This window comes from Ischnura elegans, chromosome 3 (genome assembly GCF_921293095.1).
Source record: "Ischnura elegans chromosome 3, ioIscEleg1.1, whole genome shotgun sequence".
Classification (NCBI taxonomy): domain Eukaryota; kingdom Metazoa; phylum Arthropoda; class Insecta; order Odonata; family Coenagrionidae; genus Ischnura; species Ischnura elegans.
Window position 1 is genome coordinate 84,969,427 of NC_060248.1, and position 17,098 is coordinate 84,986,524.

Below are 17,098 nucleotides of genomic sequence, written 5' to 3' on the forward strand. Positions count from 1 at the left end.
TTTCTTTGTGAATTTTGAAAAAAAAACTATAAATATAATATGATCATTTTGATTGGGTGGCTGGACTGAGAAGAGAATTTTCAAGCCATGGAATCCAGAGGCTAAACAGGGAGAGCAAAAAATAGGATCACAAAGGTGGTTTATACGGCATTTTTATTTTGTATAATAATGGCTCCAGGAATTTAGCTGAAGTTATCTATTTACCTAAAATATAGCTACAAAAAAATCTTTTCTTCAATCCGGAGATCTGTATGCGACTTAGCAGGAAAAAACCATAGTAAAATAATTTTTGATAACAGTTTCTCCTCTTCCTTAAATTTTTATCTAAAATTACTAAATTCCTCTGTGAATCATACTGCCTGAGAGGCAAGGTCTGCATAAAAGTTTTTTTCTCATCTAGAGGAGACCTTATGAATTCTGGCCTCACTACCTGGACATAATAATAATGTTTATTGGCCCTGTTGGTTTATGTTACAAACATAAGGCAAGTCAAACTATAAATACAGGGATGCCGACTCACAAAAAATATTGGGGGGGGCCCAAACCGGGGACCTTGCCCCGGGAAATTTTTTAAGTAGTGATTTTCAAGTTTTTTAAGCATTTTAGAAGAGTCATATGATCAACATTAGAACCCTGATAACTCGAATCTTGATATCGGGACACTCCGGGGAAAATCGACAAACCTGGCACATTTTTCCCTCACACCTATAACAAATTTTTGAGGGGGCTTGGGCCCCCTTCGGCCCCATGGAGTCAGCGCCACTGTATAAATAGCGATATATACTTCACATGTAAAATATGAAACATATTCTTATATAAAACAAAAGAACAAAAGAGATAAAATGGATTATGTACAATGGCTGAAAGAGATGGTTCACTTACAATAAATATTCTTCTAATGAATAGCAGGGGTGTTGCAGAAGGCATTTTGTTACTCTAACTTTGAAGATATTTAAATTGTTAAGATGTTTTAAATGAGACTGCAATTTATTGTAAATAGACATGATAGTATGGTATGGACTGTGATCTGTGAGACAAAGCTTATTTCTTTAGTAGTGTATGTAGGTATGTTGACGACTGTAATGACTATGTTCCTGATTGTTTAGGGTAGATAATTTGGAATGGGTGGAAGCAGAATATGGCATCAATATTAATCATGAGAATACGTATCACTAGATACTCATTATGTCTGTGCATTCGTAAAGATATTTTAAAGCAGTCTGCAGATGACATTTTTTTTCTAGCTTTTACCCCACCCCATAGCCAGTTTAATATTGAGTTGTTTACATTCAGCAACCACTAGAAGGGCATGAACAGAAATCATGTTCTGAGGTAAATATGCTTGATAAAGATTAATTAAAATAAGCCTCCTACTCTGAAACTTCCAGCTGGTCTTCGACTTCCACTGATCCAAGACGGTGATAGACTTCATGGACAAGGCGAAGTCCTTGTCCACCAGACCCTCGGCCATCGATTTGGGCAACTATAATATCCCTGCTGCTAGCTAGGTAAGCACTCCAGTCTAGTCGCCATCTTTCAGTTACCAGCTGGGTTCCAGGACCACCATAGCTAATAAAGAAATAATTTTGATTATTATTTTAAAAAATGTTGGGTATAGCTTGTGTTAGTAAAAATGTAATGTAATTTTTACTAGCACAAGATATATACAGCTATGTAGAATTCCACCGAGGTAAATTTTTAAGAGAAGAGTAAAACAGAATATTTTCATAGTTAAAGCTGCTTGTGATGCGCCAAATCGAAGACTTTTTGCAAAAGTTGAAGATAATTTAAATTTTTTATTGAGGTATCTGCACCTGTTACTTTTTAAGTAAGAAAATGCAATGACCGAGACACTCGGAAGTGACAGTGTGCAGATAATCTATGGCAACGGCTTCAACCAGTGGTGCAAATGAATAATAGCCACTAGCTCGTCCATAGTGATAGATGATCAGAATTTCTGACCCAAAAGAATAGACTTCGAATGCCAGAAAGACTATTCCAATATCATGGAACAAGTTTTATTTGTTGCAGTTGTCGTAATCTGTAGTCAATTCAAAAATGTTCGAACAGGACATCACTGCAGCCGCTACATTTGTGACCCATGTATTATCAATCTAGATGAACTCTTTTGCTACCCACTAAGCAATGTTTAATGCCATTCCCCCTCTATAACATAGCCACTATTTCCCCAGTCCATCAAAATTCTTTTTATGTTGGCTTTATAGCAATGATAAAAAGTGGGAGAAGGAAGGCTAAACTTTAGAAAATTATGTCATGGTGCAGTAATTACCGTGTTCATAACAAAAATTGGCTCCTCTGAAGCAGTTGGCTTTATTATCCCTAGTTAAAATATTAAAAGCTGGACACCTGCAAGTAATTTTGGATTCACAATCACTGCTTGATAAGCAGTACTCCAGAGAGAGAGCAGCAGACTCCAAATTTACTTTTTCTACCTCAGATTTCAACGAGGAGAGCATCATTTAATTTTGATTTTCATACATGTATGACTTAAATTTACCCTTCAATCATTTTTATGTGCTGCTTTGTTTCATGGAAAATATATTTTACAATTGACCTCCGGTCAAGTGTTAGCACCAGGAACTCTTCCTTACTTGGAGACTGACTTTATTGCTTTCATAAAAGTGCGAAAAATCCACAGAGAAAAAATCATTCGCCTTGACCGGGATTCGAACCCGGATCCCTCGATTTCCGATTCCGGTTTTCTCTGTGGATTTTTCGCACAATTGTGCATTGCGGGTGACTCCCGTAAAGTTATCACCGTGGCTAGTCCCGGTATACTTAAATTCGCTTTCATAAAAAGTTAACATCAAATACATGCTCTTTCAAATTTTGCATCACTAAATATGTGGATATCAGTTTAGGTTCTTTTGAATTATTAGATATTTGTGTACATTTAGAAAACGTATTTACTAGGGATGGGTCGAATAGTAGATTTCTCGAATTCGAATATCGAATTCGAATATCAAATCATTGCTCGAATATTCGAATACCTCGAATTTCGAATACCTCGAATACTAAACTATGAATGTGAGAATGTTTGACTAGGTCGCCTATGCAGCAGGAAACCCAAGATTTTGGCGAGTAATTGTGATTGCCTTTAAAGGATTCAAACAGGAATTTAGCTGATTAATGGAATATTTTAATTTTATGTAAACAATAGGGTAGTTTCCTTCATTAAAGAAAACGAAAGGCATTGATAGTGATTCGTTACCTACCATTGGTGTATTCATAATATACAAATTATTTGGTTCTAGAAATACCGGTCTAAACCAATGGCAATGGTCAATTTTATCCTTATTTGAAAAAGGCCACATTGGCACCCATGTGATGCCACTCCACTTGACATCACAGGGACCTAGTTTCTACACGAGAGGATAGGAGTTTTACATCGTCTGAGGTTACTAATGCATGCATGAGGCACAGAGCTCAGGGAAACATGTCTTAGTAATCACTTAGGTATTAAAACTGGCTAAGGTCGGAAAGTTTTCTTCGTTTGATAAGGTAAGGTTTGGCAAGGTATCAGCGCTCTGAGCCTCGCCCAAGGTCACCTCAAAAGGCAGGAGGGGGAACCGGAAATGCGTCACACGGACTTTTCCCCATCATTCCCACAGATGCGTCGCATTTTTGCGCGCTTCAAAATTTTCACTTTTAATTTAATCGCGAAAAATAGATATCGTCCAATAAAAATCTAAAAGCGTTAAATACGTACTCCAGGAGTATTAATATTTCGATTTTGGCAATAAAACAAATTATAGGAAAGCGCCCTATTTGAGCATTACGCCAAAATTCTAAGCCCCCGTCGTATTTCTTCGTCTTTCCGGCATTTATTTTCCTGCGTAAAATGCTTAAATAAAGTCATAAATACGTCGTGTTTGGTCTTATTCTTTCTTAAATTACGCGCTTATTACTAATATTTCAATCCAATAAAAGTGTAATAATAATTGCCGAAAGTCATTGTTAGACACCTTTCGGGCTAGTAGATGACTCATGCGGCAGTTGACCTCCAGAAAGGGGGAAATTCAAGGAGGTTGGTAGAAAAAGGTCAGCGGGTGAGAAAAGGGGGTGGGGGCGAGACACGTTTTTATTTTTCTCGCGTAACTAGATATTTTTTTCGAAGCTAAGGTCTTCGTAATACGATCTCTGCGCGAGGTCGGATCTTTTGTTTGATATCGGAGAAGAGGAAATCGTCAGAGTGGGTGAGGCGAATGCTGAAGGGAGGGGATAGCAGATCGTGGGAAATGCGCCAATGTCACTATCCCACGGCACTGATTGTGAGTTCCTCCCTGTGGTAGTTATATCTCCTGGGGAAGATTCAAAATAAGTGCCTGTCGTTATTAGCCACAAAGGACACATGGTAAACACCTCGTCTTATTTTTATCAAAAGATGAATGCGGGAAAATGGTCAGTGGGGGAGAAAGAGTGAAGGGTGAAACTCGATTCTATTATTTTCCGGTAACTTTATATTTTTTCGAGGCTAAAGTCTTCGTAATATGATCCCTGCACGAGCTGGGACCTTTTGTTTGATTTCGGAGAAGAGGAAATCGTCAGATTGGGTGGGGTGAATGCTGAATGGAGGGAATAGCGGATCGTGGGAAATGCGCCTATGTTGCTATCCCACGGCACTGAGTTACTCCTGACGGGGGACACCTGGGATTCTCGGATTTTTTCACCCTATCAATTTCGGTTCCCCATGTTGAACTCTTTTCACCGCTCTAAACCGCGAATTTGATATAGTTCGTCAGCTTGCCTAAAACGGCGCTGCATGCGCTAAACGACTAGAGTTCTCATTTTTCTGAGTCTTCTACCAATGACGTGCGAGCGAAAGCTTATGACGCGAAATTCAAAATATTCGAGGTATTCGAGACGGTACCTTTGGCATAACTATTCGAGATTTCGAATATCGAATACTTTCTGATATTCGAGGTATTCGAGTATTCGCGGATACTATTCGCACATCTCTAGTATTTACCTACTTGAGCTTAGAAAAATGTCTTCTTTAAGGCAATGGGTTTATGGGCTTGATATTAACACTGTTGGCTGTGGGGTAGCCAGGAATTCAGTCAGGGGGGGTCCAAAACCAGTGGAAAATTTTTTTTGAAAACAGGGTCCTAAGTAGAGGGTTTTAAACTAATTTTGACACTTTTCACAATTGAAAAAAACTTCATTTGTCAGAGAAATATTTTGTAAATTCATTATTTTTCTATATTTCGTTTTCTTTTACAAAGGAAATCAATTGTGTTCTTATATTTCGGGGGAGGTCTGGACCCCCCCATACATCCCCCTAGCTATGCCACTGACTCTTGAGAGTTTTAAGAACTGAGGTCAAAAAGTGGAGGTGTAGAAAAGAAAGTGCAAAACTGCAAAAGACTTACGATGCGAGATCTTATGAAATAATAAGGAAGCATTATTTTAAATAGAAATAAGTGATTCTATTTGCTGTACTTACACTTGCACTACAAGAGGATACCGAGTTATTTCATCCTCCCTGAGGCCTGGAGGTAAGTGCAGCCGCACTTGTGCATGGTAGCCACCAGAAATTTGCACTGGAAATGTTTTTACTTGTGGGAGAGCAAGACGAGAAAGTCTCTGCTGAAGCTTAGCATTGTCCTGCAGCAAAGAGAGAAGCACAGGTCGTCCAACTTCTCCCATTGCACCATTCATCCCTCCATTCTCTTCGCTATCTTCCTCTTCTAGCGCTGAACATCCACCTTCTCCCCCATACAGCCCATGCTGCCCTGTGCTCAATGTGGCTGGCCTTCGAGTTGCATAGAGATGCGATGTTGGGACACCAGGACCTAGGCACTCAAGAACAAAAAATGCCAACCCAGGACTGAACATTGCCGTGTGGTAGAGACATGGCTTCCATGATGGTGACACTGGTGCCTGCTGATTTTTCTTCTTAGAGTTTCCCTGTGGTGGAGCTGATGTGACCAGAGCTGCTTTTTGCATGGAATTCATTCCATCATCCTCCTCCTCACCCTCTTCATCGTCTTCATCATCTTCTTCATCGTCTTCATCACCTTCATCCATATCATCTTCTTCAGGTAGCTCAACACAAGTAAGACATTCAGGTGCAGTATTACTGTTGCTGCCGATTCTTGATGCACTCACTCTATAGAGGTGCTGCTCTCCAGGGTGGCCTTCAGGAACTGCCAAATAATAGCTGTTTTGAAGAGGATAAATGAAAGAGTCATTATGAGAGCATGAAAATATAATTATGAAGTACATTCATGTACTTTATGATACCTTAATTACTTATACCATAATTTTACATGTGAAGATAATGCATAATTTTTATGAAATAGAGATTTGCAAATTTCAATTTAAATTTCTGTTAGGTTCCTTCTCCTGTAAATTTTATCAAAATGTGTGGGTGATAATACATTCCTAAATCGCTTGAAATGAAACTATTTTCAACGGAGAAGTATTCATCCTGAGCCATTTTCTGTTCACTTAACTTACAGCAGCACGTGATGTAAAGGAAAATAACTCTTGTTAATCACATAGCTTTAGAGATTTAGAAACATGCATAAGCATTTTAGGTTTTTGATGATATGATTTCTTCATAACCTTTTCAAATTTTCAAGTATATCAATATGCATCTTCATGTGGTGTATAATAAATTTGTAGATAGAAGGTTAAATAGACAAAAGAAATAATGTAATATTTTTTCGTTGGGCAACTTTCATGATTGTTTTATATTGGATGAAAATTTTGCCGAGGAAAAATCATCACCGCCTGCACTTGAACAACGATCTCCTTATTTTGTCCCCAACTCTTTTCCTCAAGACTGGGCTCATAAGTCAGGGACCTTTACACCCTTAACTTAAGGGGGGGAAGGAAGGGAAAGAAAAAAAAGCAAGGGAGTACCGCCGCAATTAAGGAGTTTGATGCAACCCTTGGGGTAGGGGTAGAGAAGGAAAGGAGAGGATGGAAGAACCTTCCACTGCTAGCTACCATTAGTGAAACCAGATTTACTGTTTCCAGAGAAAGGGAAGATAATCTATGAGAGAATGATCCTGATCTCTAGATGTGGAAATCATGAAGTGGCACAATAAGACAACCTTTGCATGTATTTCCAAAGTCGGGAGGGAGAGAAAGAGAAAGAGAGAAAAGAAATGATGATAGCATGATATAAAGTAATTTTGCTATATATCGTATTTAACGATTATGGCATGGCCATAAGAGTGAGCAACTGGTGGAAATTTTAGGTCAGTAACCATCAGTGTTAATGTCCTGAGAACAATTATAAAGTCTAAAGAAGTTTGTCTAAATTCTAAAGAAGGGTCACTCTGCTAAATAAATATTTTCTCATGTCTCGCTATCAGTCTTTAATGCATTTCCTTCCTCTCCCTTTCTCCTTCCCAATTCTTAGTCAGCTCCCCACCTCAACTCACAAACAATGCTCATCATCCCTTAAAAATACCTTCTTGCTATGACACCCTTCCACTTCCCAGAATTCCTTTTATCCCACTCCCTCCTCTTTTGACTTTGGAAAAATATATAAAGGGATATGCTACTGAGGGGTTTGTTAGATTTAATATTGTGATTCTGTTTAGACATAACATTGGATACTTCACATCAATTCCAAAATCATATTTTTTTACATGTATAACGACAAATGTTTAAGACAAAGCTGTATTAGAAAAAAAATTGTATCAAAGGATAGAAAAATAGTAACTACTTAATAATAATCACTTTAAAAAATTTAATTACTTACACTAGATCATCGGTATGATCCCAGGCCAATATTCGTCTCACATCATAGCGGCCATGTGTCAAGGGTATGGAACGCCGTCTAGGAACACTGACCAAAGTAATATGGGTGAAATACCCAGCTGCACCATCTCGGACGGGTGCCAGAGAAACATAAGATGAGCCATCTGAAGAGAAGATGGGTGCAGCGGAGGAAGCAGACGTGGTGACTGTCGCTGCATAGGCACCGGATTCTTGAGCAAGCTCACCATTTGCAGCTCCTACGTGAGTCTCGACCCAGCCTCTTCCCTCACCTGATATTCGCTGAGTCTGAGGAATAAGAGCACAGTAAGTTAATCAGTAATGTAGCCATTATTTTCTAAGAGATTATGAATTTTAGTAAAATTAAATGTGGTATAATATGACATTTCTCTATTTTATGTCCTTTACGATAGCCTGAAGGGAAAAATGTCATGTGGCTGATATTTCTTTTTCTTTTTGCCTATTTCTCAGCATTATTACATCTGTGAAAGGTTAATTAACAGACTAAAATTTTTAATCTCATAAAGCAGATGCATTCTCTTAAGTTGTTCTCATTATATTTATATATATTCTATTTCAGTTTTAAAACTTAGAGTTCCATTCACTTTCTAAAATATCTGAGTGCATTATAAACATCATGAATCAAAAGACTTATGATTAGGTTCTGGCTATCAGGCCAGAACGTAATCATTAATCTGTTGACCTGATGGCACTCCACCACTTATTTCTCTTTTTTTGACCACCACTTATTTCTTCATATGGGCTTGGTGGTTGGCATTTTGGTACGTGACAATGACACAGAAAATACTCAGCATTTATTTCTGGCATAACAGGTGGAAAATTTATTGGAGAAAGATTTTTTCACCCACTGAAACTACCGCCAAAACATAGAGGGAAATTATTAAAAAAATAGTTCTTTTCTAAACAAAGCGCGGGAATCTCACCTCTTGACAGTACCACATTGGACTCTTGCATACTGATGTTATTGATAAGTTTTGAGGCCTATTCAGCCAAACAACTGCCACCTCTGTGACTGTAACCCAGGCCACAGCTGCAAAGTAATGCTCTCTTTTCAGACAGGGACGTCGATGCAGGCACATATAATAGAATTAAAGAAAAGTGATGTCAATATTATGAAACTTTCATTTTTCATCGATTAAAAGGCACAATTAAATATACCCATCATAATTATATTTGTATTTGAAAGAAAATCATGCCGTATTTTTGATTGAAGGAACACACTTGTAAAAGTTAAATAAATTGATGCACATTTATTATTCATGCAAAGTATAAATTGAGTATAAATTTTGGCATTACCTAAAGAAAATGGCTCATGCAAATTTGCTAAATGAGAAAAAAGACCAAAACTTCTAGTCTGTTGGCATTTAAAGAGATTAACGTAATCTTTCCGACTTCCACTATTCAGTGCAAATGTTGATTATTGATCTAGGAAAAAATGGAATTAGAATCAACTCCACATTTAACTTAAACCAATGGGAATCACTTTCAACCCCACCCAAAAAATTTGCATTCAAGATTTCATCAACCTTATTAAGTCAGGTTTTCATCTGGTAAGTCGTAACTTTTTAACTTCTTCTTTTAATTTTTCAGAGCTACTTCAAAACAAAGATGATTTACATGAAAGGTAAATGTAATATTTCATCAGAATTATTATGCAATTAATTACCATTCCTTAGTTAATTCAAATTAAACTGATACTTTATTGATGATTTAACTTATTCATTGAGAATTTTAATTTGAACATGCTTTTTTCAACACTTTTTCTTACACCTACTAGACATAAGAATATATATTTTTTCATTTCTCATCATTGGTAATTGGTGGTTTTCATCATAATCTACACCTGAAAGAGGTCATTCTGTTTAGAGGTGATTGTGAGAAGAGAAAGTGATATTGCTGTGTACTCCTCATGTATCTTAAGCATGTTCAAACAGAGAATGGAATTAGCATTCAATGTTGGAGAAGGGATATTATAAATTTATGTATTGCCACTGCATGCCAGTATACATTAAATCAGATCTCGAGATGCTCGAGCAAGGAAATTTACCAAAAAAAATTAACTGATAAAAGTTTAAGTGAACTTCGGTAAAAAATAGTTTGTTAAAATTAACATGTGTGGTTACTTTTCAGAAAAAATAACTGATAAAAGTTGAAGTTAGGAAAGTAACTTTTATATTGAAATCTATTTTTTAATATGCTATATACAATATGTTATGTACGATAAAATAAATGCAAAATTTCCATAGGTTTTTGGTAACCCCCTTTATCATGTTCAACACTCTAATACGGAAAAAATGATGTTTCTGAGGAGGCATTTGTGCCACCGCAGACATTGTCTTTGAGTGGTCTTGTGTCTGGAGGTGGATTCCAAAACTTGGGTGGGAACTCTCAACCTCGCATTGTTTGGTTGCATTCATCTGGGCTTATTCATTACATTCTTATTCAACTACCCTCCTGTGTTGCATTATTTGTTACCATTTGATTTTTTTCCTTTGTCTTTTGAACAAGCTTGATACCCAAATTCGAACAGATAGTCATTCAACAAATTTTTATGAAAAATATTAAGTTAGTTTCTATTTATATTCATTTTAATATAGCGGGGTAGGGATGGCATATACTTGTTCCGAGACAAGATCAATAATATAATGGTAGTGGTATTTGAATGCTGCACACAACTGTTCCCTTATTTAAAGATACATATTATGTACTAAAGAAGACTTAGATTGTATAATTTAAATTGGATATTGACAGTCACATTGCAGACATATTTTTAAGATACTAATAATTAATAAATTTTGAGAGTACACATCACTTACAATCCAGGAAAAAACTATCCTCTTGTAAGATTAGAATTATTATATAGAATTACATAGAACTGTATTATATTGGGTCTTAAGAATAGTTAAGCAAATATTTATCTCCAAATGAATGATTACTGAAATATTATTGATAATGGCAGTATGAACCTCATTAATTAAATTTAATTAAAATGAGTCATGAACAAATAAAAAATTATGTAAGTGGTTTAAGTGGTTTAATTTTTTAAATTAATCCAAGTTGATTAGCATTAGCAAAATATGATTTGGTGCCAGGAAAAGAATTACAATAAGATTAGATAAAATAAAAAAAATACCTGTTGGACTAACCTTTATCTATTTAGTTTTTAATTTATTAAATTGGGAAGGCATATCACAGAAGATGATTAAAAATGTATTCCACAAAAAGCTTTCATAAAAAATGATGCATAAACATTTATGTATTGCCAATAGTGCAGCTAATATATTTCCGTCTGGACCATGATTTATTGCCATAAAAAATGGCGACATGCACTATCATTCTGTGATGATGCCTTAACTCTTTCATGATGGCTAATATTTTGACCAAATGACGAAAAGTTTTGATCAAGTGATCAGCTGTGAAGTGGCAGAAGGAAACTAAAAAATGAAGGATTAATGGGTGAAAGAATAGGTAAAGGGGGCTGGAAGGTGCCAAATCTACCTGCAAAGTGCAGCATGCGGAGGAGGAAGGGAGAAAAGTAAACTCGCCCTTCTCTCCCCATAAGCGGAGAGGGGCAGGCGGACTTGTGCTATCCTTTGAGGGCACACTTTTCCGCGTCCCTCCTCCGGAATATCGAGGCCGAGGCGCCATAATGATGGAGAAGGCAGTGATGGGTCATGTCAACCACTATGCTACCAAGGGAGCAAGCCAAGGTGCTGGGAGTGAAGGTTGAGGAGGTCTGAAGGCCACTGACTCGTTGGCTAGAGCACTCGGTGGCTTCAAGTCTCGCGTTCGGATGTTCTTTGGATCAGCCAAGTCCGCCACCCACAGTGTCACCACAGGGTTAGGAGTTCCTGGCTGGCGGTTGCAGCATTGATGAGCCATGGCAGCATACACAAACGGATGGATGTGATGGTTATGCCATCAGGGGATAACAGTAAAATTTAAATTACCATTCATAGGGTATCTCATAGACAGCTAGCATTCACATTTAACTCTTAATAATATGATAATTAGCTGCTTGAATGAAAAAGAATTTAGAGAGATCTATATTTTAGTCAAGATTTCATGATATGATGCTTTCTTTGTATTTATTCAATTCACTGTAAAAAAATAGTCATCGACATTGATGTTTTCCATCATACCATTAGACTCATTGCCAGTTAAAATCTTGATTTATAGAGCTCAATTCCTTTTCGTCCATTTTTTGCATCATAAAGTTTCTTTCAGTTCATGATAATAACTTAGATCAAAAAAATCTCTTTCATTAAATTTATGGTTATGGTCATGCTTTATCACACTTATCATTAGCAACATAAACCACTTTCTCTCTCTTCACTGAGAGTAAAATATCTTTTACCATCAAAACATTCACACTACAACCTGTATTCATTCTCCCTCTGCAGTGCATTGAATTGAATAGTTAGGATACCTTTAATACCTTGATAATTTTTGGTAATGCCGAAAAAGTAAGAATCTTGACACCAGAAAGTTTTTTCCTGAGATTTTGATACATCTTTCACGTATGAATGTGAACACAATGACAAAGCAGCAAATAATCCCTTCCAAATCTGCAGCACGTATTCCCACAGAGGAAGGGTCCTACTATCCTCTTCTGCTGAGATCTACACCCAATGTACCCAGAAGGAAGATGTATTTGCTATGAGAAAAACTTAATCATATAATAGTGCCGTGCCAGAGTCTCGCCTTGACCATCGAGACGAGACTTTCATTTCTCGGCATTGGCGGGACAAGACTCAAGAAGTCTCACCCCTTCGAGACTTCTCGACACCCCTTTAGACTCTCGGGCATAGCGGGAATTTCCGATGAACACCACAATCAGTCGATAATAGAGTTTGCTAAGGTATTCCTTACGAATTTTACGGATTTATTCACATTTTAAAAATATTTTTTTATTAAGTTACCCTCCACATCCATTTTTTAAAATGTGTTTGAATGATGCCAATAGAGTTCCCAACAAGAGATTTAAAAAAGATTTTTATTTTCTCCTTACCTCTATATTTAATGTTAAATTTCAGTCTTGGAGAGTAGGTCTTTAAATTGAAATGAAAGTTTTGGCGACATTTCGGTTTATTTATAAACCATTATCAATGCTTAAAATGAAAATGAGCATATAATTGCAATACATCAGTTCAGTATCATATTCAGTTGTAAATAAACAAAAAAGAAGAGACTATAGAATTCTATAGAATTTTGATTTACCTTTTTGCAATGTTTATTTATGGTAACTAAGTTCATGGTTATCCGTTTTGTTTAGCATCATTTTGTTTAGTTGAATAATAACAAATGCTTAAATTTTCAATCTCGATCTTTTACTACAACTATTTTTGGTTTTTGGAAAGATACACCATTTCTTTAAATAATCCTTTTGTTAAATTATTGTCAGTGTCTAAAATAGAGGAATAAAACAGAAATTGTTTTAGTGGTTTTGAGGACCTGGGAGTTTGATAAGCCACCATAGGTTAACATTACATCGTAATTACAGTCAACTCCCAATTATTTGTGTGCAGTTTATCCAAGGGCTCATTATTTACATTAGAAAGTATGTCCGTAAAACGTAATCATTTTCTTTAGTTGCTGCCAAGGTATTCTTCAAGTTTATTTAATAAATATCTACATACAACTGTGCAAGTCACCTCAATAGGCAATTGTGTTTGAACACCAACACCACCATCTGTATGCCTGTAGCAGTTTTTGACAAATCACGAAGTTTTCCTTTATATTTTACTAATTTGTGTAAAAATTTTTGAGGTACCATGTCAAAAGTTTCCTTTAAATCGAGAAATAAGGCTTCAACTTGCCTTTTCAATCCACCAAGGATGTCATGAAGAAAGAGCATGAGCTGTGTTTCGCATGATCTACCATTCTGAAAGCTGTGCTGATAACCATGGAGGAAGTTACAACTTTCCAGGAAAGTCATGACATTGCTAACCACAAAATGTTAGAGTACCTTGCCTACAATCAATGCTAACGAAATTAGTCGATAGTTCTCTGGTTTATGTCTGTTTCCCTTTTTGTGTATTGGTGTAGCATTTGCAATTTTCCAGTCTGTTGGTTTCTTTGGATATCTTCTCTAGTATTTCAGAAGATGATGGACGGCAGAAAAAACTCTTGATTAATTTTTGAAGATTTCTTCAATAGATAATCAATTGTGAATAAAGAAAATATTATCTACAATCTTTAAATGTAAATTTCACGTAGCAAATGTGCAGTCATTGTGGCAGCTTTGTAAGCGGTTGAGTACAGCCCAAGGGAACCAGAGATTTTGTCAAACTTCAGTCATGTTTATGCCACAACCAGTTAAGGCCAAGGAAGTGAGTAGTGAAAGTGAAGGCAGTGGAAGCAGAGACAAAGAGAGTAGAGATTTTAGCTTGGCGCTTGCTGCTGTGAACAGTTTGATTGAGTATATGGAGCAGTGGGACAACAAGTACAATGAAATTATTGCCTCTAAAAAAATCTACGGTCAGGTAAAAAAAGCTCTCATGGGGTCTTTGAAGCAATTTCAAATATTAGATTATTAATGATATATTGTTTGATTAACGAAAATTATTAAAATTATACGAAATGAAAGTGAAAGGTCTGGATTATCCACGTTTTTGGATTACTTGTGCTGCCTCTCCCTATCATTAGCCCAAATAACTGGGAGTTTGCTGTAGGATTATGGCCGTTAAATCAATATAATGGCCATACATACATGATGAGATACAGTAGACTCTCGTTATTACGAAGTTCGCGGGACCGAAAAACCGGAGGTTCGTAATAACGAAGTTCGTATCAACGTTTCTTTTAGGAATCTTCGGAAAAAAAACCGTATTTAATAAACACGATTTAATTTCGCGGAAATTTGTTTAAACAGGAAAATTCATTCCAGTTTCTCAGCAGAAGAATGCGGCACGACGCAATCGAGGGTTGATATCTTCCCGAATACATTAAGTCCGATATACGCACTGGTTGCGTTCCTAGACCTTGTTCCTAAGTTGATAAACCTACAGCACGGCCACTGAGTTGTCCGATGACACACAGAATGGTCTAGGTCGGGGTAGGGACAGGGTTGCCAGCTAAGAAGGGGAAACGCCTACAAAGGGTTCCACGAAGAAAGGATGCGGAAGGAACGCCGCGCGTGATGGACCCAGAGGAAGAATCACTTGTTTTGGTGATTCGAAGAAAGGATTTTTTTGATGATCAGCCATATTTCGGTGCGCCTTATGCAGTTGACGACGTTGAGAGACAAGGCGAGGGTGTGTTTGGAGGACAGCGATTGACTGTAAACCGTGCTGGCGTAGGGTTATCCGCCCCTCCTATTGTGCCGTCATTCGCTACTGTCGCCGGCCGGACTGTATGAAATTGCATCATGAGAAATACGGTCATCCTACAAAATGCAACACTGAATTACAATCGTGCTCTAGCTCACGATATTACGAACTGATCTAGCTGGGCCTGCAACGCAGCCGAAGCCGAAAAAAATCACTACTCGCGGTAAAGATGAACGGGCGCAACGCTGAACAGTTCCTAAATTCACAACGGATTCAATGATACTTTGTTCAGATTGTGCCCTAAGTGAGAGTACGTCTACGCCAAGCCAAACCGCGAAGCATCGGCCAAATCGAAAGGCGCTAAATTCGAAATTTGAAAATTTTGAATGCTCATATCTCTGAAAATTCGTAAATCGAATGCGAGTAGGAAGAGGACTTACTATACGTCCAATTTGCGAGCGGTTACGAGTGGGTCACCATGGCTCCACAGGAATGAAACTTATTACATGATGTTGCGTGTACACTGAAGAAAGAGCCATAATTGACGCTCTTGGGCATAGTTCACGAGAAGAACTTAAACGCGGCGCGATTATTACAACTCAGCTTAGTGAATATGCACCTAAATGCCGTTGCTTATGCGGGGAACTTCGTAATAAAGTTCATTTTATAGCCGCCAGGACCGGGACTGAGGTTCGTAATTTCGTAAAAACGAAAATTTCGCAATTACGTTTCTTTTACTATAGCTAGCATATGCCTTTTCGTCGGGACCAACGATTTGCTTCGTAATAACGAGAACTTCGTAATAACGTTGTTCGTATTAAGGAGAGTCTACTGTAACTATACGGTATAAAGAATAGATTCTATAAATGTGCATAGTACTTTCATAATTACTCACCTTCGGATATGATAGACTTCGTATTTCGGGATAGAGTCGCCCCTCATCCAGAGATCCAAACCATGGATATCTTAACTCTTCCACCATTGTGTCATTAAAAGTTGCATACAACATCATGTGGCCATCAGAGGAAAACCAAAGGGCTGTGTTGCTTCCTAGGACTTCCTCTGTTGACATGGAAAGCAATGAGAGGATATTGATAAAAAATTTAAAGCATAACATAATAGATTGAACTCATAACTTCCTTTTCAGTAACTAGAAATAATTTATTGCATACAAGAAATAGGGAGGATGTCCATGCAGCTAATCCCAACCCATCACCACGATATTTTTGGTAGCATATATTGCCCTGATGGAAGAAAACATTTTAATTCTTCAACCAGGATGTGATATCATGAATTTTTATATCAATTCTGGTCAATTAGCTACCATACTGTTTCTCAGCACTTGTTTTACTGTCCCTCATTGACAACAACAATATCAATCTTTATTAAATAAAATATCTATCATATCCCAAAAACTGACAAAATAATATTTCTGGCTGGTCCAAATCCTCCACTATGAGGATTCAGTTTGTTTGCATCCACTGTAAGGGCTTCATATTTGTAGGACACTGATGAGTTTCATTAGATCTAGAATCCATATACTGCCACATATTTTTATAGAAAACAACTCTAATTTAGTCATGCACGTACATGAAGGAGTCTTTCACCCCAATCATGCGAGACACCTCCAGCACCCATATCTTCATCTAAACTTTTAAATTTATGGTTTATCGGGGAAAGTTTTACTTGTGCATGCTCTTGACATTCATCTATCTAATTATAATGCATGTTTATAAAAGAGGATGTCAGTCCACCATGCCAGGGGCACAGCTAGGAATCAAGGCTGGGGAGGGTTTTAGGCGCAACTAATACTTACGGGTGTGGGGGTATTGCATACCCACCAGGGTAAGTGGGAGTTGCGGGGGTCCCTCCTCCCAAAAATTTTAAGATTAATGGTTCATAATGACTAGTTTTACTGCTTTATGAGAGACATTTGATTAATCCTAACACTATTCTATAAGTAATAGTAATCCATTAAGTAAAATGGATTAAACTTAAAAATTTCTCTGAGCTCTGGGGGGGGGTTTATCCCCCAAAACCCCCCCTCG

The 17,098-nt window shown here is 37.3% G+C and overlaps 1 protein-coding gene and 1 long non-coding RNA gene across 5 annotated transcripts in view; one reads left to right on the forward strand and one right to left on the reverse strand.

Moving 5' to 3' along the window:
* The window catches only part of LOC124156107, a 160,708-nt gene extending 159,239 nt beyond the window's left edge, over positions 1-1,469 (forward strand). The window contains exon 3 of the long non-coding RNA XR_006864265.1: positions 1,389-1,469. This is a non-coding gene — a long non-coding RNA (uncharacterized LOC124156107). The remainder of the gene's footprint in view (positions 1-1,388) is intronic.
* LOC124156105 (dipeptidyl aminopeptidase-like protein 6) overlaps positions 1-17,098 on the reverse strand; it is a 227,594-nt gene that overhangs the window by 10,438 nt on the left and 200,058 nt on the right. For all 4 annotated transcript variants that reach the window (XM_046530435.1, XM_046530434.1, XM_046530433.1 and 1 more), the window contains exons 7-12: positions 15,946-16,112; positions 11,531-11,634; positions 8,703-8,826; positions 7,742-8,046; positions 5,468-6,184; positions 1,375-1,569 (exon numbers count right to left, since the gene is read on the reverse strand). In XM_046530435.1, coding sequence (XP_046386391.1) covers positions 1,375-1,569; positions 5,468-6,184; positions 7,742-8,046; positions 8,703-8,826; positions 11,531-11,634; positions 15,946-16,112 — 1,612 coding nt within the window. The remainder of the gene's footprint in view (positions 1-1,374; positions 1,570-5,467; positions 6,185-7,741; positions 8,047-8,702; positions 8,827-11,530; positions 11,635-15,945; positions 16,113-17,098) is intronic.